This window comes from Cordyceps javanica, chromosome 3, assembly GCF_051103115.1.
Source record: "Cordyceps javanica chromosome 3, complete sequence".
Lineage (NCBI taxonomy): Eukaryota > Fungi > Ascomycota > Sordariomycetes > Hypocreales > Cordycipitaceae > Cordyceps > Cordyceps javanica.
Window position 1 is genome coordinate 1,957,470 of NC_139297.1, and position 20,809 is coordinate 1,978,278.

The following is a 20,809-nucleotide window of genomic DNA, read 5'->3' on the forward strand; positions in this document are numbered from 1 at the left end:
CGCGGACGACCCGGCGATAGGTGGGTAGTGGCGCGATTTTCTGCGGCTCTTGATTTACATGCACCAAGGTTCCTTTCTTTCTCCGAGAAGACGTTTGTCATTCATCCACGAGAGGCGGCGAATTTCGACAGAAAGACCTGGCAGGGGAAGGGAGAAGGGGGCGTGGCATGGCGGCGACGATGCATGTCGCAAGCTGTTTCAGGACGTAGCGGGGAGGGGAGAGAGATGGCGGGCGCCGACAAGATGACACACTTGGCAGGGACAGAGAATAATGGTGAGCGGGGGAGGACGAGTCAATGTAGATAATGATGGTTGAGATATATCTTGATCTTTCAAGCAATGCTTCAAGATTGCTGGTATGGGGAAGAAGGTTTCTTGACAAAGAGTATTAATAAGTAGCCGGGTGGTCCCCTGGGCAAGCGCAGTGTGCATGATGATACTGAGTATAAGAGGGGTTGTTGGCTGGCTGGCTTGCGGATGCGCCTCGACGGTGTTGGTGGAGCCCGAAGAAAAGCTGTAGCGAGATAGGTACTGTAGCCTTGCATATGAAGGTACCTTAACCTGGCCACAGTAATCTGTAGGTACCTACTTTGGGTAGAAGTTGGTACCCTGGGATAGGACACTGTATTGGTACAGATTACTAGGGTCAAGTACCTTGTAAGTGATGCTTCAAGGGGGCGGCGGGCGGGCCGTCTTGGCAGCAACAGACTTCCCCTTCCCCAACCAGCCTCGTTCCCTCTCCGCAGAGCAATGGCTCAGAATCGTACGACAAGGCAAGACACTCTGCCATTATTCTCGGGGACCTTTGATCACGATATCAGAGCGAAAGACAAATGATTACGCAACGCGGAGATTCGGGCTTCAAAGAAAAAATTTCATAGGAGGCCGACCGGAAACGCCTGAGATGGGCGACTGAAGCGCAAACGAGCACCAAAAGATGGGATGAATGGCCCTTCGTAGCCGGACCCAGCGTTGGCCTGACACGCAGCAACGCTACATGGATGTATTGTTATCTCTCTGCCTCTGCCTCTCCCTTGATTTTTTCTTTCCCGGAAATTAACATGACAAAGAAAGTCGTGATTTGCTGGGAATAAGCTTCGCGCCTCGGGGCCCCAGCGCTGTCGACTCCGGCAATTGGTGCGCGGCATCACGATACATATTCGCCGCGTTTCTTTGGTCGCCGTCGTTCGGAGACTCGCATCGCAGGATATCAAAGACATATTACTGGTAGCGAGCAGCAAGTGTCCCCCGACGTTGCCCGTTTCGGACCATGTCTGCCACGTTGGACCCTGTAACGCCTCTCCCTCCGCTCAGCAAAATCTCAAACAGCACTAGCGACGACTCCTACACTACACACCCACCCAGCCTGCGTGTGCTCTTGGAATTTGCAGACCCAAAACGTGGGACCGCGGCTCTCTGGCCAACTACGACGCCAGCGTTTTATTGTTGATTATAATTCATTTTAATGAAAAAACGTCCCTTTTTTTCTTCTCTATTTCTCACAACTCTTATCACACTGCAACCATAGACCTTGTTACAGGCGTAGCCCCCTGCCGCTTTCCCTTACTCTCTGCTTTAATGCAGACCCGATCCTACCGCACGTCAACTTTCTTCTCCCCTCTCTTTTTTTTGGATTCCTTTTCCTTTTTATTCCCTTGCTTCCAATTACTCTGCATTCTTTCCCAATTTGATCGTCATTCATTTTTAGCTTGCAGCATCGGAGTCCTTTTGTCTTTGACAGCGTTATAGGTAAGTTCATTACACCAGACACACAAAAAGCCGAGGGCGTCGACGATGGCAGCTCGCCGCGAATAGATGCTGAGACATCATCCAGTTTGGAAATAATCAAGTATTTAAATCCGATTTCAAAGATTCCCATCAAAATACCACACGCTGGCGTCCATCCCTTCTTACACCTCTTGACGAGGTCCTCTCCTTGAAAACTTCGCAACGGACTCGACACGACACGACTGGTCTCTCTTCGCCGTACCAATAGAAGCTCGTGGGGCTATACCGCTCATCTCGACGTCGGCTCACGCCGTATACCTTTCACGCCGCCGCATCCTTGACTTCACTCACAGCCCTCACAATGAACACGAGCTATGACCGCCCCGAGCGGTCCCGCGGCACGCCGCTTACCCGCATGCTCATGAATGGCGAGGTTTCTATGGAAAAGCAGCTGGATTTGACATCACGAGAAAAGTTTGACCGATGGATGATCAACGAGGGCTATCGAAGATTGTACGTTGAACCTCTTTTTCTGCGACGGGACGGTGATCACGGTAGATCCAGCCAGCGGACCAGTCACTAATCCCATCTCCCAGCTTCGTGTTTGTCTTTGTCATTGCCCATGGCCTCATCTTCGCATTCGGTTGCGTTCACTATGGCCTCAAAGATTCGCTCGCAGGGCCGCGGAGTATCTTTGGCTTCACCTTCACCGTGGCCCGTGCCTCAGCCCTGGTGCTGCACGTTGACGTCGGCATCGTACTGTTCCCCGTGTGCCGTACACTCATCTCGCTTGCGCGACAGACACCTCTCAACGGTGTTATCCAATTTGACAAGAACATCACTTTCCACATCACCACAGCCTGGTCCATCGTCTTCTGGTCCTGGGTCCACACCATCGCTCACTGGAACAACTTTGCTCAAGTGGCCGCCAAGAACAACCTGGGTTTCTACGGTTGGCTCCTCGCCAACTTTGCCTCGGGCCCCGGCTGGACCGGCTACGTGATGCTTTTGGCCCTCATGGGTATGGTCGTCACGTCGGTCGAGAAGCCCCGTCGTGCCAACTACGAGCGCTTCTGGTATACGCACCACATGTTCATCGTCTTCTTCTTCTTCTGGTCACTGCACGGCGCGTTTTGCATGATCCAGCCCGACGTCGCGCCATTTTGCACCAGCATTGGTGCCTCCGCCATCGGTGTCTTTTGGCAGTTCTGGATGTACAGCGGTTTCTGCTACCTGGCTGAGCGTGTCGCTCGCGAGATCCGTGGCCGCCACAAGACGTATATTTCCAAGGTCATCCAACATCCGAGCCAGGTCTGTGAGATCCAGATCAAGAAGGAGCACACAAAGACCCGAGCCGGTCAGTACATATTTTTCTGCTGTCCTGCCGTCTCACTGTGGCAGTACCATCCGTTCACCCTCACCAGCGCCCCCGAAGAGGACTACATCTCCATCCACATGCGTTGCCAGGGTGATTTCACCATGGCCGTGTCTGCTGCGCTCGGCTGCGAATGGGGTAAGAAGGGCGACACGAGTAAGGTTGTCGGCGTCGAGGCGTCAGATCCCTCCAATGGCGTTGACCCGGCCCTGCGCCGCGTCCTGCCGCGCGTGTACATTGACGGGCCCTTTGGCTCGGCGTCCGAGGACGTCTTCAAGTACGAGGTGTCGGTGCTCGTCGGCGCCGGTATCGGTGTCACGCCATTCGCCTCGATTCTCAAGTCCATCTGGTATCGGATGAACTACCCCCAGAAGAAGACGCGCCTGTCCAAGGTCTACTTTTTCTGGATCTGCCGTGACTTTGGCTCCTTTGAGTGGTTCCGCTCGCTGCTCATGGCCGTTGAGGCTCAAGATGTAGAGCACCGCATCGAGATTCACACCTACCTCACGGCCAAGATCAAGAGCGACGACGCAACCAACATTATGATCAACGACGCTGACGCCGAAGCCGACGCCATCACCGGCCTGCGCAGTCCTACGAATTTCGGTCGTCCCAACTGGGACATGATCTTCAAGGGCATCCGCAAGCTGCATGCACCCGGCGAGGCAGGTGTCTTCTTCTGTGGCCCCAAGGGCCTCGGCAGCTCCCTGCACGTCTACTGCAACAAGTATTCCGAACCTGGGTAAGTCACGGCGTAGAATTCGATGTGTTTTGCAGACTTCTTGCTAACATGTGATGACAGATTCTCATTTGTCTGGGGCAAAGAAAACTTTTAGATGTTTGGCATGGAGGTTGCGTTTCAAAATTTCGTTCATTTTCACTAGTTCATTCTTTTATTTTCTCTCTGCATAAACAGGTGTTTTGACGCGCCCGTTTCGTTATACCCAAGACGAAGCATTGTACGTTCCTTGGCAAATGGCGCGGGGTTTTGACAGGTTGTGAGCCACACAAGTTTGCGCCGGACGCAAGTTGAGCCATCTGACTCACACCTGGGTTGACGTCTTGTTGTCATGCCGGATGCGAAGCCGCACATGAACCATTACATAGCTAATTAAAGACCATTGAAAGGCACACTTGAAGCGGTAGAATACCCATCCATGCCTAACATGCGCTGATGAAAGAGGATGAGAATCGTATCAGGAGTCGGTGGCCGGTGGTGCCACTCCTCCATGCCCGAGATCCCTGAACATGATGTGCTGCGCCTCGCCACAGCGCGCGCCGGAATCGACCAACGAAAAGCCCATGGCGTCGTACAATCTCTGGCCGTCCGAGGTAGCAATCAGCCACACGCCCTTGCCCTCCTCGGCGGCCCGATCTACGCCCCATTGCACGAGGGCCCTGCCGACGCCTTTGCGACGATGGCCTTGATCGACGACGACGGCGTCCAAGTCTACTATCACGTTAATAAAAGAAAACACATACTCTCTCTTTTTGCATTCGCCACGCAAGAAGCAGAAGAATGTACAAGTGGGAGAGCAACCTACTCCACATGGCGCTTCGCGTCTTCTTGTCCAGCACGTCCTGCGCATCCAGCATCGTCTGGATCTCCTCGTTTGCCGCCATCACCGGCTCGTAGCCAATGTACGAGGGCAAACCCGGCGGGGGACCGCCGCTGCGTCTTGTCGCCTCTTCTCCCTGCACTGCGGTGGCGGCGTCAACGTCTGGTCTCGGTGAACCCCAAATGGCCATGCCCACGACCGCAGTAGTCTCCCGGTTCTGGGACCCGTCGCCGTCGGCGTCGCCGACCTCGCCCTGTGCCACAGCGACGATGTAGTGCGTCATGGGGCAGGGCGAGCTCAGCGCGCGCCTGGCGCCCCTCTCGAACCACTCCAGCGCGTCGCCGTCGCCGGGCCGGACGCGTCGCTCCGGGGGGAACATGGCGGCGCGGAAGGCGCTGTGCCGGTAGCCGGCGACGTCGAGGGCCGCCATGGCGGGGATGTCGGCCTCGACCGCCTTGCGAATGAAGATGGACATTTAGGAGGGAGGGGGGGGGGGGGGGGGTAAAAAGTATGTCCAGAGCCGGGAAAGGGGTGGTGGACAGAGTGACCCGAGGGAATGATGGGCCCTGAATTTGCAACTGTAACCAGGTTTTATAGTAAATGAGTATGTTGAGACTATTATCAAGTGGCTTGCGCAGGCATCATCTATTGAAAGGACGCTAAGTAGCTGACGAGGCTCCCGGGGGGGAACGAGGGACGAGGTGTGCGTACGTCACTTGCAGGGCTTCTGTCAGCTTTTTTGTGAATAATGTATTGACAAATAGATCTTTACAAAACTGAGCTGAGAAAGTCGATCAATGCATCTTGCGATTGTCGCTACCCGCCGACTTCTGATATCCTCCTCATCCGACTAGCCAAAAAGACTCTCTGTCTGTAACTAGCCTGTAAAGCCAAATTGAGAAGACACAACATACTCCAAAGAAGAACAAGAAGAAGAACAAGAAGAATAAAAGAGAAGAAGAAAAGAGAAGAAGAAAAGAGAAGAAGAAAAGAGAAGAAGAAAAGAGAAGAAGAAAAGAGAAGAAGAAAAGTCTCGATCAGAGCAAACATGATAGGGCGCCCGCACTCGAATGCAGACGGCGCCGTCGACGAACCAGCCACGTCACTTTCGGGGCTCGGGGTCGACGGTCTGCATCACCTGCAGCGCGTAGGTCATTACGTCGTAATCGAGCCGGGTCTGCATCTCTTTAGACTCCTTTTTCTTCATTCGTTCCTTCCACTCCAAGCGTCTCTCTTGACGGGTCCAGTCTTCGTCGGACGAGAGCTCGCGTGGGTCGGCGCTGCTGTTGGTGGCGGTTTCGTCGTCGTAGTCGTCGTCGGCGCCGCCGCCGCCGGCGTCGCCATAGTCGGCGCTGCTGTTGGTGGTGGCTTCGTCGTCGTCGTCGTCGTCGTCGTCGGTGTCGTCGTCGGCGCCGGCGCCGGCGTCGCCATAGTCGGCGCTCGGACTCCCAGCCGTCACGGTGGCCACCACCAACAGGAAGTCGTCTGGCGTCATGCGCTCCCGGCGGCGGATGTGGTGGCGAGGACGCGGGGGGGTAGGAGGAGACGGCTGTTGACCCTGGCAGCCGTCCGGTGTCTGGACGGAGGCGGATGATGTCGTGGTGGTCTGCCCGTTGTCTGTGCTGGCTTCCGCCGGCGGCGGCGAGGTGTCTTGAGATGAAGGCATCTTGATTTAAGGGGTGGTCTTTTTTTTCTTTTTTTTTTAGGCAAGCCTGATTTCTTTTTGTTTCTTCTTCTCTTCTTCTTCTCCTTCGAGTTTGAGCTCTGCGCTGTTGCAACTCTGGCTGGCTTTATATGGTCGTCCTATTTACACGGACTGGCTCTGAATCACCAGCTACATTTTTTTTTGTCACAAGGGAATACAGCACCAGGCATTGATGCTCGCGTCATGTTTGTGTATCATGAAAATTCTGGCCGGTGAAAGAAGGACACTGCCACATGGCTGCATGATCCCGAAGTTTGCCCTGAACGTGTGTGTGTGTGTGTGTGTGTGTACGAGCCAGCTTGTTTTCTCCTGCTGCTAGGCAACCACTCACCTTGATGTGAGGCCGGTCAGCCCATGAGAATACGGCAGTTGCACAATAGTTTTTGGGTAGGATGACGTCCATTTGTAACTGAAGTGGGCTATGCGGTCCTACCGAATATATATAGCCATGTTCTCCCTGTACATAAAATGACGCCGTTTTGGCTATGGACGAGTGCGGCAGCGGGTGACCTAATAATAAAAAAAGACGTTAAAATCAGTGCCAAGAAATCCGCGCCGGGGAACTGCTTCCCCCCGGATGACGGGACGGATCGTGGCTGAATGCAGAGTTCTGGGTAGCCTGTTGAAGAGTCGATGCAACACAGCAGAAGGCAGTTGGTCACGACACGGGTCGATTCTTCCGCTCTTCTGGGAAGTATGACTGACAGATGGAATGTGAAACCTTGCAGGACCTTGTCACACGTCTTCACCCTTTCATCTTGGTACTGATGAAACGACAACGTCTCCGTCGGCCTCACATGCCTCGCAGAGCGGGCCATAAAACGGCCCCGACCCAAAGGACGCCCATACAATCCGCGCCGATCTGGCTGTCAACCAGGCTGCAACGAGAGACTGCCCGAAGATGGCGCCGGACTGTCTGACGTTGATCGCGCTGATCAGCGGCACACCCACCCCCGCCCCCGTCCTGTCCAAGCAACTACTGGTAGTGACGAAAGAGCTTTTGGTCCTGTCAAAAACCCCCGGTGCTAGTTTTCGCTTACTTACTACAACGGCCAAGGCTATTGGCTAACGGACCGCTAATTTCAGGGGGGTTTGGTCACCGATCACCAAAAAGCGATCAGCCTGTAAGTAGACCTACCACTGTACGGGAAGGAGTATTGGGGGGGTGAAACATTGACCTGCTTCTTTGGCAATATTCCCGACGCTTCAAAGAAGACAGAAGCACAAGCGAGGGCATTATCTGGTGTCCTTTAGCCAACCAGATCAGCAACCAGGCGCACCCCAACGGCAAATCGGCTTTTCCTGCAGCTCTTTTCTCTCTTTTTTGACACTTCATCACTCTACCTGGTGGCTGACGGGGACCACGAGCATGTCTTGTCATACCAGGGTTTTGTCTTGTACTCATCGGCGGAACCTGAGCTCGCTCATTGTGAAATCCCCCCCTTGGGAACCCACAAGGAGCATTATGGTCCCCTTAGGCTCATTTAGTCTGCGACCCAGTCACGTCGTCTCGTTGGCACCTGCTCAATGCGGCAACTGCTCCTCACCACCCAATGGGCGTCGCTCCCGCACCACGTTTGGCAAGTCGGTATCGAAAGGGTTCGTCGTCCGGGGCGGCGACCTCGCACGAGGGGGTCTGGGTGTGCTGACGGCCGTGCCCGCCGACTCGCCCGAGTCGTCAGCTGGGCATCGGAGCATTGGCCAATAAACCTAGACTAATCAGGTAGTGGAAAACACGTAGATTTCAGCTCTTGTCTTCTTCTTTGCCGATCTCACTTCAGATCCATTGGACCCGTCACAAAAAAAGGAAAGGACGTCTATAAAAGAGGTTCGTGGCCGCCTCAAGTGTCCGGCAGACGTTCTGATTAACCTCTGGACCTTCAACACGACAACAGCCGTAGCTCGCATCACACGGGTCCAAGCTTCCTTTGATTAAGAGCAAAACACCGCAGCTACACCTTCACCACCATCATGATGCAAAAGCCGATGCCTATGCTGGCCTTTGCTGCCGGCGCCATGGCTGCCGGCTCCTCGTGCCCTAGCGACTCGCCTCTATCGTGCCACAACACTACCGCCGTCGCGGATACGTGCTGCTTCATTCCGGCCGGGCAGCTTCTCCAGACGCAGTTCTGGGACACTAGCCCTCCCACCGGTCCTTCTGGTACGTTTTTGCGTTGTGCGACCGCCTCTGGCTCTACGCGGAGACTGCGAGACTCCAAACCCTTTCTTCTCTTCTTCTTCTTCTCCTTCTCCTCCTTCTTCTTCTTCTCTAATACTCTCCTTCTGAAACAGATTCTTGGACCATCCACGGCCTCTGGCCCGACAACTGCGACGGCAGCTACCCTGCGCAGTGCGACGCGGACCGGGCCTACACGAACCTGACGGCGATCCTGCAGGCCAACGGCGCGGGCGACACGCTCGACTACATGAGCAAGTACTGGAAGGACTACAAGGGCGACGACGAGACGTTTTGGGAGCACGAATGGGGCAAGCACGGCACGTGCATCAGCACGCTGGAGCCGTCGTGCTACGGCGACGGCTACCGCGACGGCGAGGAGGCGGCCGACTTCTTCACGCGCACCGTCGGCCTCTTCAAGACGCTGCCGACGTACCAGTGGCTCGCCGACGCGGGCATCCGGCCGTCGTCGAGCAAGACGTACGACACTGCCCAGATCCAGAGCGCCCTGTCCAAGAAGCACGGCGCGCCCGTCACGCTCGGCTGCAAGGGCAAGGTCTTCAACGAGGTCTGGTACCACTTCAACGTCCGCGGCTCCCTGCAGGACGGCCAGTTCGTCGCCGCCGCCCCCGACGGGCCCAAGAGCAAGTGCTCGGGCAAGATCCAGTACAAGCCCAAGGCGTAGCTGGCAAGGGGGAGCGAGCGGTACATGCTTTCAACGGCTAGGGGGGGGGCGGGTAGGAGCAGTTTGTACGGTAGGGTCGGAGGTTGACGATGATGCGATTGGGGCGCTCCGGGGGACATGAGAAAATGGACACATGATGTATATGGTATTGTTCCTTGTTTTCTTCTGTATATACGGATTAGAGTCATATGAATGCCAAACGACCCCAAAAAACCCCTACTATGATTTCTACGTGTACAAGTCATGGTGCTTGTCTCTTTGTGTGCTATGGAGGCCTGGCCCAAAACGAGAGACGGTCCTGACGTCTCTGTATTTTCTAGTAGAATGCATGGGTTTACATCATGATATAGGCCAATCATGGTATAAGCCATGTACTGATAGGAGGCTTACTGTACGTGGAGGGGGGGAAGGGGCAATAGCTGCCGCATTCACAACCAGCAAGCTCGCGAGTCTCTAGATGCGGCATTTGCTTATTGAGGACTTCATAACACACGGAAGCAATTCCTGCCTGTCCGAGATTGCGGACGTTTTAACTGCGCCTATATAGAAGATAGTCCGAGGCCACGCAGGAAAACGGCAGCGTCCGCGTCTACCCGCGGCCGACTGCGGCCCCTGTTCCCGAGCCGATAAGCGGAGCATGCGAGTGTCAGTCGCGCTGCTGGTCACTCAACAGAGTACTTACTGCCTCGTGCCTGTAGTTGCGGGCAATCCAAGGCCGTATCCAGACTCTTACAAACGCACCCAGCCTCTAGGCTGCGCTGACTGCTGTTTGTGTAGGGCCGTTCTATGGTGACCAACGACAAGGGGTTTGTCCTGGCTGGCACGAAATTTGCCTCGAACAACGTCAGTTGAGAGAGAGCCCCCCTTTGAATGAGTTCAACCCCGGGGGGGGGGGGGGGGAGATCGGGGGCATTCAAAACTGCGTAGGCATGTCTGCTCGAACGCAAGTCGGATGCGGCTGTCGTGGTTCACGTTTTGATCGCCGGATGATTGGCTGTTCCCGGGACGTGGCAGAGGCCGCCAGCGCTCGAGCTTGGGGAAAGGTTTACAGGACTCAAGCGCAAATTCGAAAAGGGAGGGACAAAAGAAAGAGCGTCACAAGACTGCAGCTCGTGGTGTGTGGTTGGATTGTGGTCACGACAGGCTGCATGAAATGGTGTGGAGCAGAAGAGGCATGCTGGTTGTGAGGCGAAGCAGTGGCATTCCCAAAGAGGCTTGCTTGTTGTGGGCTGGATGCCCAGGCACCAGGGGTTCGATATTGGTCGTTGTTATTTCTTCTCGTCAAGAAAACTTGATGGGAGGATTTCGCATTCCGGAGTGGCGCGCCGAATACTTTGAGCTTTACGATACCGGCAGGCCGTGTTTAGTGGCAGGGAGAGTGTACGGATATGTGCGAGTGTACGGATACTGATTATGATAAACTTCCGTCGGCCAGGTCAATCTGCATGAGCTACTCCGTAAGTAGCGAGAGACTGAGAGAGAGGAGGGAGGGAGGGAGGGAGGGAGGGGAGGTAGGCAGGCATATTCCATGTTCGATATACTACTCAGTATCCGCCTAGGACATGGATGAATCGCGACACAGCGCGCAGGGCAACGAGCGGCTGGGGAGGGGACTGGGTTCAGGGGCCAAAGCAAGCGACGAAAAAGCTGCAACAGTCAGGCTGGCGACATGGCGAGGCCGCAGGCGATGGGATCGGATTTATTGCAGACATGGTCCTAAGTAAATAAGTACAGGATCGCGTTGCGGAGGGAGAAGTAAAAGTGTGTGAACTGAGTTGGTGTGCGCACGCGCTACCGAGTACTCTATCTCCCCCCCTTGAGAACCCACCAGGAAAGGCTTCAAAACGGTAGCGTCATTGGCGATGGGGCCGAAGAAGCCGCAGCAGCTAAAAGAGAGAGAGACAGACAGACAGACAGACAGACAGACAGACAGAGGGGAGGGAGCCGCCGAGTGAGACGGGGGCGTCGTGGCGCAGTCGAGACTACTGAGTATACGGCGCAGGCCAGAGCCGAGTTTTGAGTGCAAGGCTGGCAGCTGACAAAGTAGCGAGATGGATGCAAGTTTGGTTGAGCGAGGTATGCTGATGGGAGAGGTGTTATGTTTGTAACGTATCAGCGAGTGGTTGGGTCAGCTGATGGTGCGCAAGGCGATGGATGGTTAGCATGTGTTTGTGTGGTGATGGTGATGGTGATGGTGATGGTGGTGGTTGGTGGTCGCGTGCGGTTTCAGTGGTGATGCAGCATGAAGAAGAAGCAGATGATTTACGTCTAGTCAGGGCGGGAAGAAAAAAGGACCAAAAAAAAAGGAAAGAGCGTGTTGGTCTGCCAAAAAAATAAATAAATCATGGTGCGACGAGGGGAATATTACACAGTACTGTCATGATAATAAAGGGAGCTGTTATAAGTATGTTATATTGGGCGGAGGAGGTGCATACGCGGCCTACTGATACTACCAGTACTGATACTTGGGGGGGATTTTTGGCGGGTTTGGTTGGCGATGGCCTCAAGCGTAGAGGATTTGGGTGAGGTGGGTTTGAATACATGCTGAAAGATGTACAATACAATAATCAGAATGGAATCGAATTGAATAAAAACAAAACAATAATGAAATACAAAAAGAAAAGGAATTCAGGCGCGCATGCAGTGAACTCGAATACAGAACCCTTTTTTTTTCACTCTGCTATCGAGATGATGACGTGAACATTCCTCGTGGCAGGGTCTGACGAGTAAGTACTAAATAACTACTGATACCAAAAAGGTACTACTATCAGCAAGCAAACACTGGTAATCCCTACTTATATAGTACTCTGTAGGGAAAGTATTTACCGAGTACCGACTGACGCTGGCGGCCTCGACACATTCTCCACTGAAAAAGGCCCAGCAAGAACCCGCCAGGCGGGGGCGGCCTGGCAGCTTTTGGTTTGTGGTGGAGGCCCTGATGCCGGAAGAACTGCTTTTCATGCAGGTGCTTGCCGTGTATATTAATCTTGCATGGAAATCGAAGAATTCAGACGTGTAAAGAAAAAAGAGACGAGGAGATGCACAAGAGATATGGATGTGCCCAATGTACCAATTTTGACCATCTGCTTCCAAGTCCTCGACCCCCGCCCTCCAACATTCACCCACAATCTCATACCGAGTATCTGTACGGTACCGACTCATGACATGACTCCAACGCAGCCGCAGTGACAATCACTTTCACTTGTTATCAAGGGGTACTTGTTCTTGTTGACTCTTGATGTGGGGGATACGCGCAACCATCACGCCAAGCCGACAGATGGCACCACATCTGGAGCGCGAGGGGACCAAGGACGCGCCCAGTGGGACAGAGTAGTGCATTCATCTGCACAGTTTATAGATTCTCCGTGCCAGATGACCTAGAGATTATACAGGTTCAAAGAAATCAGTAGGCTCGTGTGTCTCGGCGTCGCTTTTACGAGATGTCGTCGGTCTTGTGCACTCCCCCCCCTTGGATGACATGCAAGTAACCTGTCCCCGCGCAATGTGGTGTCAGGTGTGTGGTGTAGCGTCTATCAAACCCTACTTGTCAAATCCAGACTAGCTTAGTTAAACTTTGCCTCGAACAAAAAAAAAGAAAGAAGAGGTCAAAAAAAAAATACAAAGAATGACGATTAACATTGCAAACGTCTGCTTCTGCCGACGTCACCGGGTCGTCAGTGTCCTAGACTGCTACCCAAAAAGGCAGTCTTTATTTTATTTTTCCCTTTTAAAGAGACCAAAGAAAAAGAGAGAAGAATTACTACAGAAGTGGAAGAAAGAAAACGAAAAAAAAAAAAATCAACCTGTCAAAACCACAACTTGCCGACCCGCCTCGTATTAAGAATTTTTAGGGACCGCCGCGACTGTGACGCCACCACAAGTCTAGGCCCAAACAGGCTTAACCACGGGGCCCTGCTAGCCGTGTCGAGTGTGTTCTACGGTCTACCTACCAATAGTGCCTGTATTCTGTACGGATTACCGAGTAGGTAGGTAGGTAGCTTGACCTCGCATCTTGTTTCTTCTGCTGTTGACCTTTGATGACCAATAGAATTAAAAGAAAAAAAAACAAAGAAACAGAAGCTTCAAGATATCTGTACCGTTTTTTTTACCATGCAAAAGAACTGAAAAGTTTCTCGGCTCTCATCCGCGCAATTGCTTCTCTTTGCTGCCTCGTCTCGGATCGCCTCACCAGGCTACTTACTTGGCTTCCCACCTAGGTACCGTCTGCACCTGCACCTGCACCCGCAACCTGTGCCGTGCATGCTCACGGCACAGCGTCTCTGTCCGATGCAAAACCCTGCAGCCGCATGGGAGGTAGCCTCGACCGCCGCACAGATACCCAACCACTGTAATCCGTAGCCTCCTGCCTCCTACCGCCTCCTCCTCATCCGCTGTATTCTCGACCTGCTCCGCTGTAGTCTTTGTGCTGCTGATTCGGCTGCGCCTGCTCCATTTTTTCCCTGCCTCTGTCCAGTCCAGTGGCCCGGCGACGTTGCTGTCCCTTTTACTCAGTCTTCTAACCTGGTCTGGCCACCCCAAGTCACTTCCGCCGCCACAGCCTCCTCTTCTGCCACCCTTTCTTCTTCTTTTTCGGTCAACATCACCATTCCCTGTTTTCTGACCCTTCCATTCTTTCCCAACACCCCCCCTCTTATTCTTCTTCTTTTTTGTAATCGCCTACTTGCGCCTTGTCGCCCCTCTCCTTTCTCATTTCATTCGTTTTGTAACCACCGACCTCGACAGTTTTCCTTTAACCGTCTCCCTTTCTCTTCCAGCAGCCCGAACCGATCGTCATCCCCTTGGCCCGCCATTGACGACTGATTCTTGCGTGGCCGCATCACCGCCCCCCCCGCCTCTTCGACCGAGGCGGTTATCGGTGCCGACTCCTGATCCGAATTTTCGACTCTTTTGATTGTCGATATGCGCTTCTCCTTGGCCATCGGCCTCGCGGCCCTTGCCGCCACGGCCAACGCTTCCATTGTCCGTCGTCAGAGTTCCGGTGGCTCTTCTGCTGGCTCCAGTGCTTCACCCGGTTCCAGCCCGTCCAGCACGACTGCCAGCCCGACCTCGAGCCCCTCGCCTTCCACGACCGACGGCGGCAGTGGTTCGGATTCCACCGTCACCATCACTACGACTTCCACCGGTTCTGCCAAAGCCACCTCGACCACCACTGTCTCCGGCTCCACCAAAGTTACCACGATTACCGACACGAGCACCGTCTTCACCACCATCACCGTCACCAGCAGCGACAACGACGTTGCTACGATCACCTCCTGGATAACGACAACAACCAAGATTGACAGGCGTGCCGTCGCTCCCGCTGCTCCAGCTACTGCTCCTGCTCCAGCTTCTGCTGCTGCTTATGCTACTGTTTCTGCTGCTGCTACGACTTCTGCTACGACTGCGCCCACCTCCACTCCCTTCGTCGCTCTCCGCGTCCCATTGGAAAAACGTGCCACCAAGACAATCACCGAGACGTTCACCACCTATCCTGCAGTCGCCTATGTAACAGTCACCAAGAACGTCGTCTCTACAGCCCTCACTACCACGACCATCACCAGCACCGATACCGAGACAATGCAGGCCAATGCCAAGTCTACCACCACTGTCACCAGCACCAGGATCGTTACCGCCCTCGTCGTCACGTCGACTTTGGGCAGCTCCGAGAGCACTCCGACCGGCGATACTTCCACTGGAGGCAACGGCGGCAACGGCGGCAACGGCGGCAACGGTGGTGGCAGCAAGGATAGCGGAGGGCTCAGTACTGGTGCCAAGGCTGGTATCGGCGCCGGTGTTGGCGTCGCCGCCCTCTCTATCATTGCCGCTGCCTTGTTCTGTTGCTGCAGACGACGCGGCCGCTCTGCCAAACCCGACCCAGACATGATGGCCGGCGCCTCCGAGGTCCCCGTCGGCGGTGCACGCCCCATGTCTCACGAGTCCACCGCCGCATTCCGTCCGGTCCCCGTCCGCGGTCCTCTCAAGCCCGCCCCCGAGGGCTACCGTGGAACTGCCATGGGCGACGGCAGAGCCGGATATGCCAAGCCCGAGTCCTACGGCTCCAGCTACGGCCCCAGCCGAAGCACTACCACTACGGTGCCCCCTGCCAGGAGTAGCGGTGGTGCTGATGCCCTCCCCGAGCACCCTTCCCCCGGCTCCGAGCATGTCATGGCTGCCGTTCCTAACATGGGCTCCCCCGCCGTCTCGAGTGTCTCCCCGGCACCCTCCAGGCAACCATCGGCCCCTCCACCTCAGACCTTTGCTCACGAGTTGGGCACAGACAACAACTTGGCAGCCAACAAATGGCACAACGAATCTGCTGCCGAGATTGACAGCCACCCCGTCATGGGTCACCAAAGCGGGCCCGTTTATGAGATGCCAACCGAAAACTATCGATGAGGAGCACACGGGGCTGAGCGGCGACGCGATGGATGAGCAGCCGAAACGACCGTGACGCTCCTTTTTCTTGCCGCCAAGCATATGATGTTCTGTTGGGCGTAATACTGATGTATTTTTTCGACTCTCTACTGTGTATATATCAGTCTGCATGCGTGCCCAACGCACCAGGCTACAATCTACATTGTCCTGACTTGCTGTATCTCTTCTTGCTTGTTTTTGTTTTCTTTTCTTTTTCCTTGGAATTGGCGTAGCAAAGAATCTCTGTAAGCCAGGGACACTGGTGGCTTTTTTTTTCTTTGGAGTAGAACGCTTGAAAATGAGATATCCTGTTGAGGCATGGTGTAAGAAGTAGTCTTGGTGTCGAAGCCTCACTGCGCAGCACCGCGAGGAAGATGACGGGGCCTGTTGAGAAAATTTTCCGTTATATAGTGCAATCTACTCTTAATTCATATACTTTGCAAAGAGAGAATGATTATAATCAACTAACACTGATAAATGGTTGATGGTCATGCTGCTCGTGTCATGTACGTGCTAAGGCCCATCACAACCGTTGGGTTATGCCGATTTTCATTGTACATATTCACGTACAGAAAGAATTCAGACGTGGAAGGATTTGCCATCCGACGCACCCTGCATGTCTTGATCGTTGTGCCCAATTCGGGTCGTGCGATTAGAGCGCCGCAATCGGGCAATACCCGAGTCAAAAGCGGCTGACCGAGCCTGGGTCCGGTCTCCACAATCAAGTTTCTTGTGAGTCGACAATCACGATGACGACGCAGAGAGAAAAGAGACGACACAGAACCACCAGAAAAGAAGAAGAAAAAGGAACTCTCCTTCCTCATCCAATTTTTTCTTCCAAAAAGAACGTGCAAAGACGACAAAGGGAGGAAAGATATCGGCCACGGTCACTTCAGCGGGGTCTCCAAAAAAAAAACAAGGTTTCACTTCACAAGAGGTCAAATGCTCAAACAAGCTTACTTTTGAGCTTTTTTTTTGTTTCTTCTTCTCTCTTTCTGCTCAATTGCACAAATCAAAAAGGGGGGGAACGACGCCATGACTGACGGGACGACGACGACGACGACGACGAAAACAATCACGACGACGGATGCCATTGAGCACAATGATCAGCTCGAGGCGCGTGCCGCGCAGGTCGACGAGCAGACGCTCTTGCGCAAGCTTGACCTGCACCTGATTCCGCTCATCATGATGCTGTACTTGTTTAGCTTTCTCGATCGGTGAGTCCGTGTGTTTTGTATGTGCGCGGTCTGTTTATGATGAACCCGGCCGACCTTTTGATTGACAAAGGGGACACGGAGACGGTGTTGTCCTTTTAACTTTTTCCCCCCTGATTTCCCCGAATTGATGATGAGCAAGATGACGAGACCTCCTCGGATTTGCTGACCCCATCTTTGGTCTTCAGCGTCAACATTGGCAACGCGCGCCTGTACGGGCTCGAGGAGGACCTGCGGCTCACGCCGACGCAGTTCCAGACGGCCGTGTCCGTCTTCTTCGTGCCGTACCTGCTGCTCGAGGTGCCGTCGAACCTGGTGCTCAAGCGGTTCACGCCGCGGCGGTGGATCGCGGCGCTGGCGGTCGCCTGGGGCCTGGTGGCGACGCTGTCGGGCCTGGCCGGCTCGTACGGCGGCCTGCTGGCGTGCCGGCTGGTGCTGGGCGCCGTCGAGGCGGGCCTCTTCCCGGGGCTCGCCGTCTACCTGACGCTCTTCTACGCCCGCCGCGAGCTGGCCCGCCGCGTCGGCTACCTCTTTGTCAGCGCCGCCGTCGCCGGCGCCCTCGGCGGCCTGCTGGCCTTTGGCATCGGCCACATGGACGGCGTCGCCGGCCTGCGCGGCTGGCGCTGGATCCTCGTCCTCGAGGGAATCCCCAGCGTCCTGCTCGGCGTCGCCGCCTACGCCGCCCTCCCCAACGACCCCGGCTCGGCCCGCTTCCTCTCCGCCGGCGAGAGGGCCCTCATGGAGCTCCGCCACCGCCGCGAGTACGGCAACACGGCGTCGAGCAGGGAGTTTAGCTTCCGTGACGTCAACGCCGCCTTTAGGGACTGGAAGGTGTGGGCGTTTTGCGTCGCCCAGTTTGGCGTCGACACCATGTTGTACGGTAGGGGGCTGGACATGAACAAGGGCTTTTGAAATCTTGCTGACTATTTGCCTTTTTTTTTAATGGGATAGGCTATTCGACATTTCTGCCTACCATCATCAAAGGCTTGGGCAAGTGGACGCCGGCGCAGGTGCAGCTGCTCACGATCCCGTGCTACTTTCTGGGTGCCGCCGCGTACATGGCCATTGCCACGGTGTCGGACCGGACGCAGAAGCGCGGCCTGTTTTGCGTCATCTTTGGCGTCGTCAGCGTCGTCGGCTACGCAGTCTTGCTGTCCGACGCGTCCTCGGGCGTGCACTACTTTGCGTGCTTTCTCGTGGCGGCAGGGCTCTACATTGTCGTGGGCCTGCCACTGGCCTGGGTAAGAACGTGGTTGTTGTTGTTGTTGTTGTTGTTGTTTGACCCATGGTTTACCGAGACGAGACGGGAGCATAGAGAGAGAGAGAAACGTACTGACCGGTCGTCGCAGCTCCCCAACAACTCGCCCCGGTACGGGAAGCGGACCACCGCGACCGGCATGCAGCTTACCATTGGCAATGCCTCGGGCATCATGTCGTCTTTCATCTAGTACGCGAACCCCCCCTTCTCCCGTTTGGACATTACAGTGATTTGCTTTTTTCTTCTTGGGTTGTTATTGACTGTTTTTTTTCTGTAATATAGTCCAACGCCGGATGCGCCGCGCTTCATCCGCGGACACGCCGTGACGCTCTCCATGGTGGCCATGGGCACGCTCATCTACGGCCTGCTGTGGGCGTGGTACCGGCGCGAGAACGAGCGACGCGCTGCCGGCGCCGTCAAGGAGAAATACCAGAACATGTCGGATGACGAGCTGCGGGAGCTGGGCGATGAGAGCCCCCATTACATATATATGATATAGAAAGTGTAGAGCATTGGCACTATTAGATGGGTATAACAAAGAAGAAGAAGTAGAAGAGAAGAAGAAGAACCCCGCAATCCCTTTTTTTTTTCACCCCAAAACTCCTGCAGCGTGCCGCACGCAGTAGCGTTGCATTGGCTTCCTCGGAGGCCAACTACTCGTGAAGAATGTGCGAATGTCCCATGAATCCCAGACAATTTAGCTACCACGCGGACAGGTGAATGCGGCGAGTATGAATTCTGTTTTACCTGAATCAATCAGTCTCGCCCGAGAAATGCATTCCCCCACTCTTTGACCTTTTTTACTGATTGTCCCCTTTTCCCCCGCGGGGGAGTGGCAAGTGGTTCTTTGGCCCTCTGGTGAGCCCTTGGACTGGAATGTTTCTGTAACAAACACTGTTGCCCCGTGCACGGCACAAAATATGCAGCCGCTCATCCATGTCTCTGCCTATTTTCCATGGGCAAAAAGAAGGAAGACGGAGAGAGAAAGTGAGAGAGAGAGCGAGACCAAGAGGCAAAAAAGGGGTGGGAAATAAAATGGAAGAAACGTGAGAGAAAGAAAGTAATGCGTGAAACATGGGGGAATTTGATCTACCAGCAACCAAACAGACCCCTACCAGAAAAGGGGCGAGTTCAGATAGCAATGCCAAAAATATAAAGAAGACTAGCAAGCGCCATCTCAATTTAGAGAAAAAAAAAACAAGAAGAGAAGAACCAGCAAGAAGCCGAGGCAAACTAGAGTGGTATCTTGGTGGTCCTATCCCAACCGGTGTGGGGGGTTGATCAAAGGAAATCGTGATGCACAATACACGAAATAGATGAACAAGACTCAGCAGAGGAGCCAATACCCGGTCAGTGCTGCATCCGGGTTGTTGTTGCAAGTAGCTGGCGGGAAAAGGGCAACAAGATTGGGCGGAGAAGCTATATGAAAGGGTTCTGAGACATTGGAGAATTCCAAGACATTTTCCGGGGGCATGCTCTCTGCGTTCATTTTGTCTCTCATCCTCTCTCTCATTCTCTCTCTCTGAAAGGGAAAAGAAAAAAGGACGAAATGGCCCATTTGTATTTAGTTAAAAGGCGAGCATGGTGCACTGCAGCCCTACGTAGTCTTTCTTGTAGCTCTTCTCCCACTTTCTTCTTCTCGGCTTCTCAACCCGAGAAAGGATTTCTTTCGGGGGGATATAAACATCCTGTACACTTGTGTGCTTGTTGGTTTTTTTTATTTCACCTATTGGTTTTATTTATTTATTCTTTTACCATCTTGTTTTATTCCCTCTTTTGGATTTTCTGGCATCATTCATCACTCATATCTACCTTTCCATTTCCTTCATTCTTTATTTTTTTTTTCTTCGAAAAATCCCGTCCGTCTTTACATCCCACTCGACAAAGCAAAAGAAACCATGCCGCGAGCATTACACATTGTCCTTGTCCTCGTCGCCGCCCTCGGCTTCTGCCTCACCGCCCAGCAACTGCACCACTTCAACAGCGGCATGGCCGCGGCCCGGGGGCGGCGCGGCCCGGACCGCCAAGCACCACCAGCGCAGCAGCATACCGCCGCGCCCGGATTCGTCGTCGAGGTCGAGCGGCCGACGGGCGTGCGGGACACGAGGCCGCCGCCGGCGCCGGCTGCCGCTGTTCATGTAAGCAGTGGTGGTGGTGGTGGCGACGTCATCAGCGACCGCGACAGCCTCACCGACGACAGCCAGCCGCGCCCGACCAGGGTCAAGACGCCCGCCGCCGAGACGGTCCTGCCCACAAACACAAAGGTGCCCGTCGTCGTGAGCAGCGCCGCCGCCGCCGCGGGGGCCGGGCCGGCGGCCGCGACGAGCCCCTCGGACCCGGGCTTCCTCGCGCTGGTCGCGTCCCTGGGGCTGATGACGCTCGGGATGGCCCTTGTCTGAGAGAAATCAAGAGAAAGAAAGAGCAAGCAAGGGGGGGGATTTGGGAAAACTCCGTTTTTTATGCCGCACAAAATATGTTGGCGTGCGTGTGTGAGTGTGTGCACAACCTTTCAACTGGCGCTTTGTGAACACACACACACACACACACACCAAAAAAAAAGAAAGAATCTCAACAAGATTACGCATGGGCGGAAATGGGGCGGCGGCGGCCTCTCAAGATGGGTGAGACATTCTTAGACTTTGGCACGGACTAAAAGCTGTTGGTCTTGCAGAGAGGGCTCAGAATCAGCTGGCCA

General features: G+C 54.5%; 7 protein-coding genes across 7 annotated transcripts; 5 read left to right on the forward strand and 2 right to left on the reverse strand.

The window, feature by feature from the left end:
- Positions 1–2,089: 2,089 nt before the first annotated feature.
- On the forward strand, positions 2,090–3,939 carry V2A60_004794 (ferric reductase NAD binding domain-containing protein; the record flags this gene model as incomplete). Its single annotated transcript, XM_083256108.1, has 3 exons — positions 2,090–2,241; positions 2,325–3,845; positions 3,906–3,939. 3 exons carry the CDS (start codon positions 2,090–2,092, stop codon positions 3,937–3,939), a joined length of 1,707 nt encoding a protein of 568 aa, XP_083112234.1.
- Positions 3,940–4,299: 360 nt separating this feature from the next.
- V2A60_004795 (uncharacterized protein) lies at positions 4,300–5,137 on the reverse strand (the record flags this gene model as incomplete). Its single annotated transcript, XM_083256109.1, has 2 exons — positions 4,300–4,553; positions 4,648–5,137. 2 exons carry the CDS (start codon positions 5,135–5,137, stop codon positions 4,300–4,302), a joined length of 744 nt encoding a protein of 247 aa, XP_083112235.1.
- A 627-nt stretch (positions 5,138–5,764) lies between these two features.
- Positions 5,765–6,328, reverse strand: V2A60_004796 (uncharacterized protein; the record flags this gene model as incomplete). The annotated part of the gene is made up of 1 exon (XM_083256110.1): positions 5,765–6,328. The coding sequence occupies one exon, from the start codon at positions 6,326–6,328 to the stop codon at positions 5,765–5,767; it is 564 nt and encodes a 187-aa protein (XP_083112236.1).
- A 2,010-nt stretch (positions 6,329–8,338) lies between these two features.
- On the forward strand, positions 8,339–9,228 carry V2A60_004797 (ribonuclease T2-like protein; the record flags this gene model as incomplete). Its single annotated transcript, XM_083256111.1, has 2 exons — positions 8,339–8,528; positions 8,660–9,228. 2 exons carry the CDS (start codon positions 8,339–8,341, stop codon positions 9,226–9,228), a joined length of 759 nt encoding a protein of 252 aa, XP_083112237.1.
- Positions 9,229–14,148: 4,920 nt separating this feature from the next.
- On the forward strand, positions 14,149–15,624 carry V2A60_004798 (uncharacterized protein; the record flags this gene model as incomplete). The annotated part of the gene is made up of 1 exon (XM_083256112.1): positions 14,149–15,624. One exon carries the CDS (start codon positions 14,149–14,151, stop codon positions 15,622–15,624), a length of 1,476 nt encoding a protein of 491 aa, XP_083112238.1.
- A 1,053-nt stretch (positions 15,625–16,677) lies between these two features.
- Positions 16,678–18,613, forward strand: V2A60_004799 (major facilitator superfamily domain-containing protein; the record flags this gene model as incomplete). Its single annotated transcript, XM_083256113.1, has 5 exons — positions 16,678–16,859; positions 17,045–17,736; positions 17,808–18,097; positions 18,206–18,303; positions 18,397–18,613. 5 exons carry the CDS (start codon positions 16,678–16,680, stop codon positions 18,611–18,613), a joined length of 1,479 nt encoding a protein of 492 aa, XP_083112239.1.
- Positions 18,614–20,012: 1,399 nt separating this feature from the next.
- On the forward strand, positions 20,013–20,513 carry V2A60_004800 (uncharacterized protein; the record flags this gene model as incomplete). Its single annotated transcript, XM_083256114.1, has 1 exon — positions 20,013–20,513. One exon carries the CDS (start codon positions 20,013–20,015, stop codon positions 20,511–20,513), a length of 501 nt encoding a protein of 166 aa, XP_083112240.1.
- Positions 20,514–20,809: the final 296 nt, after the last annotated feature.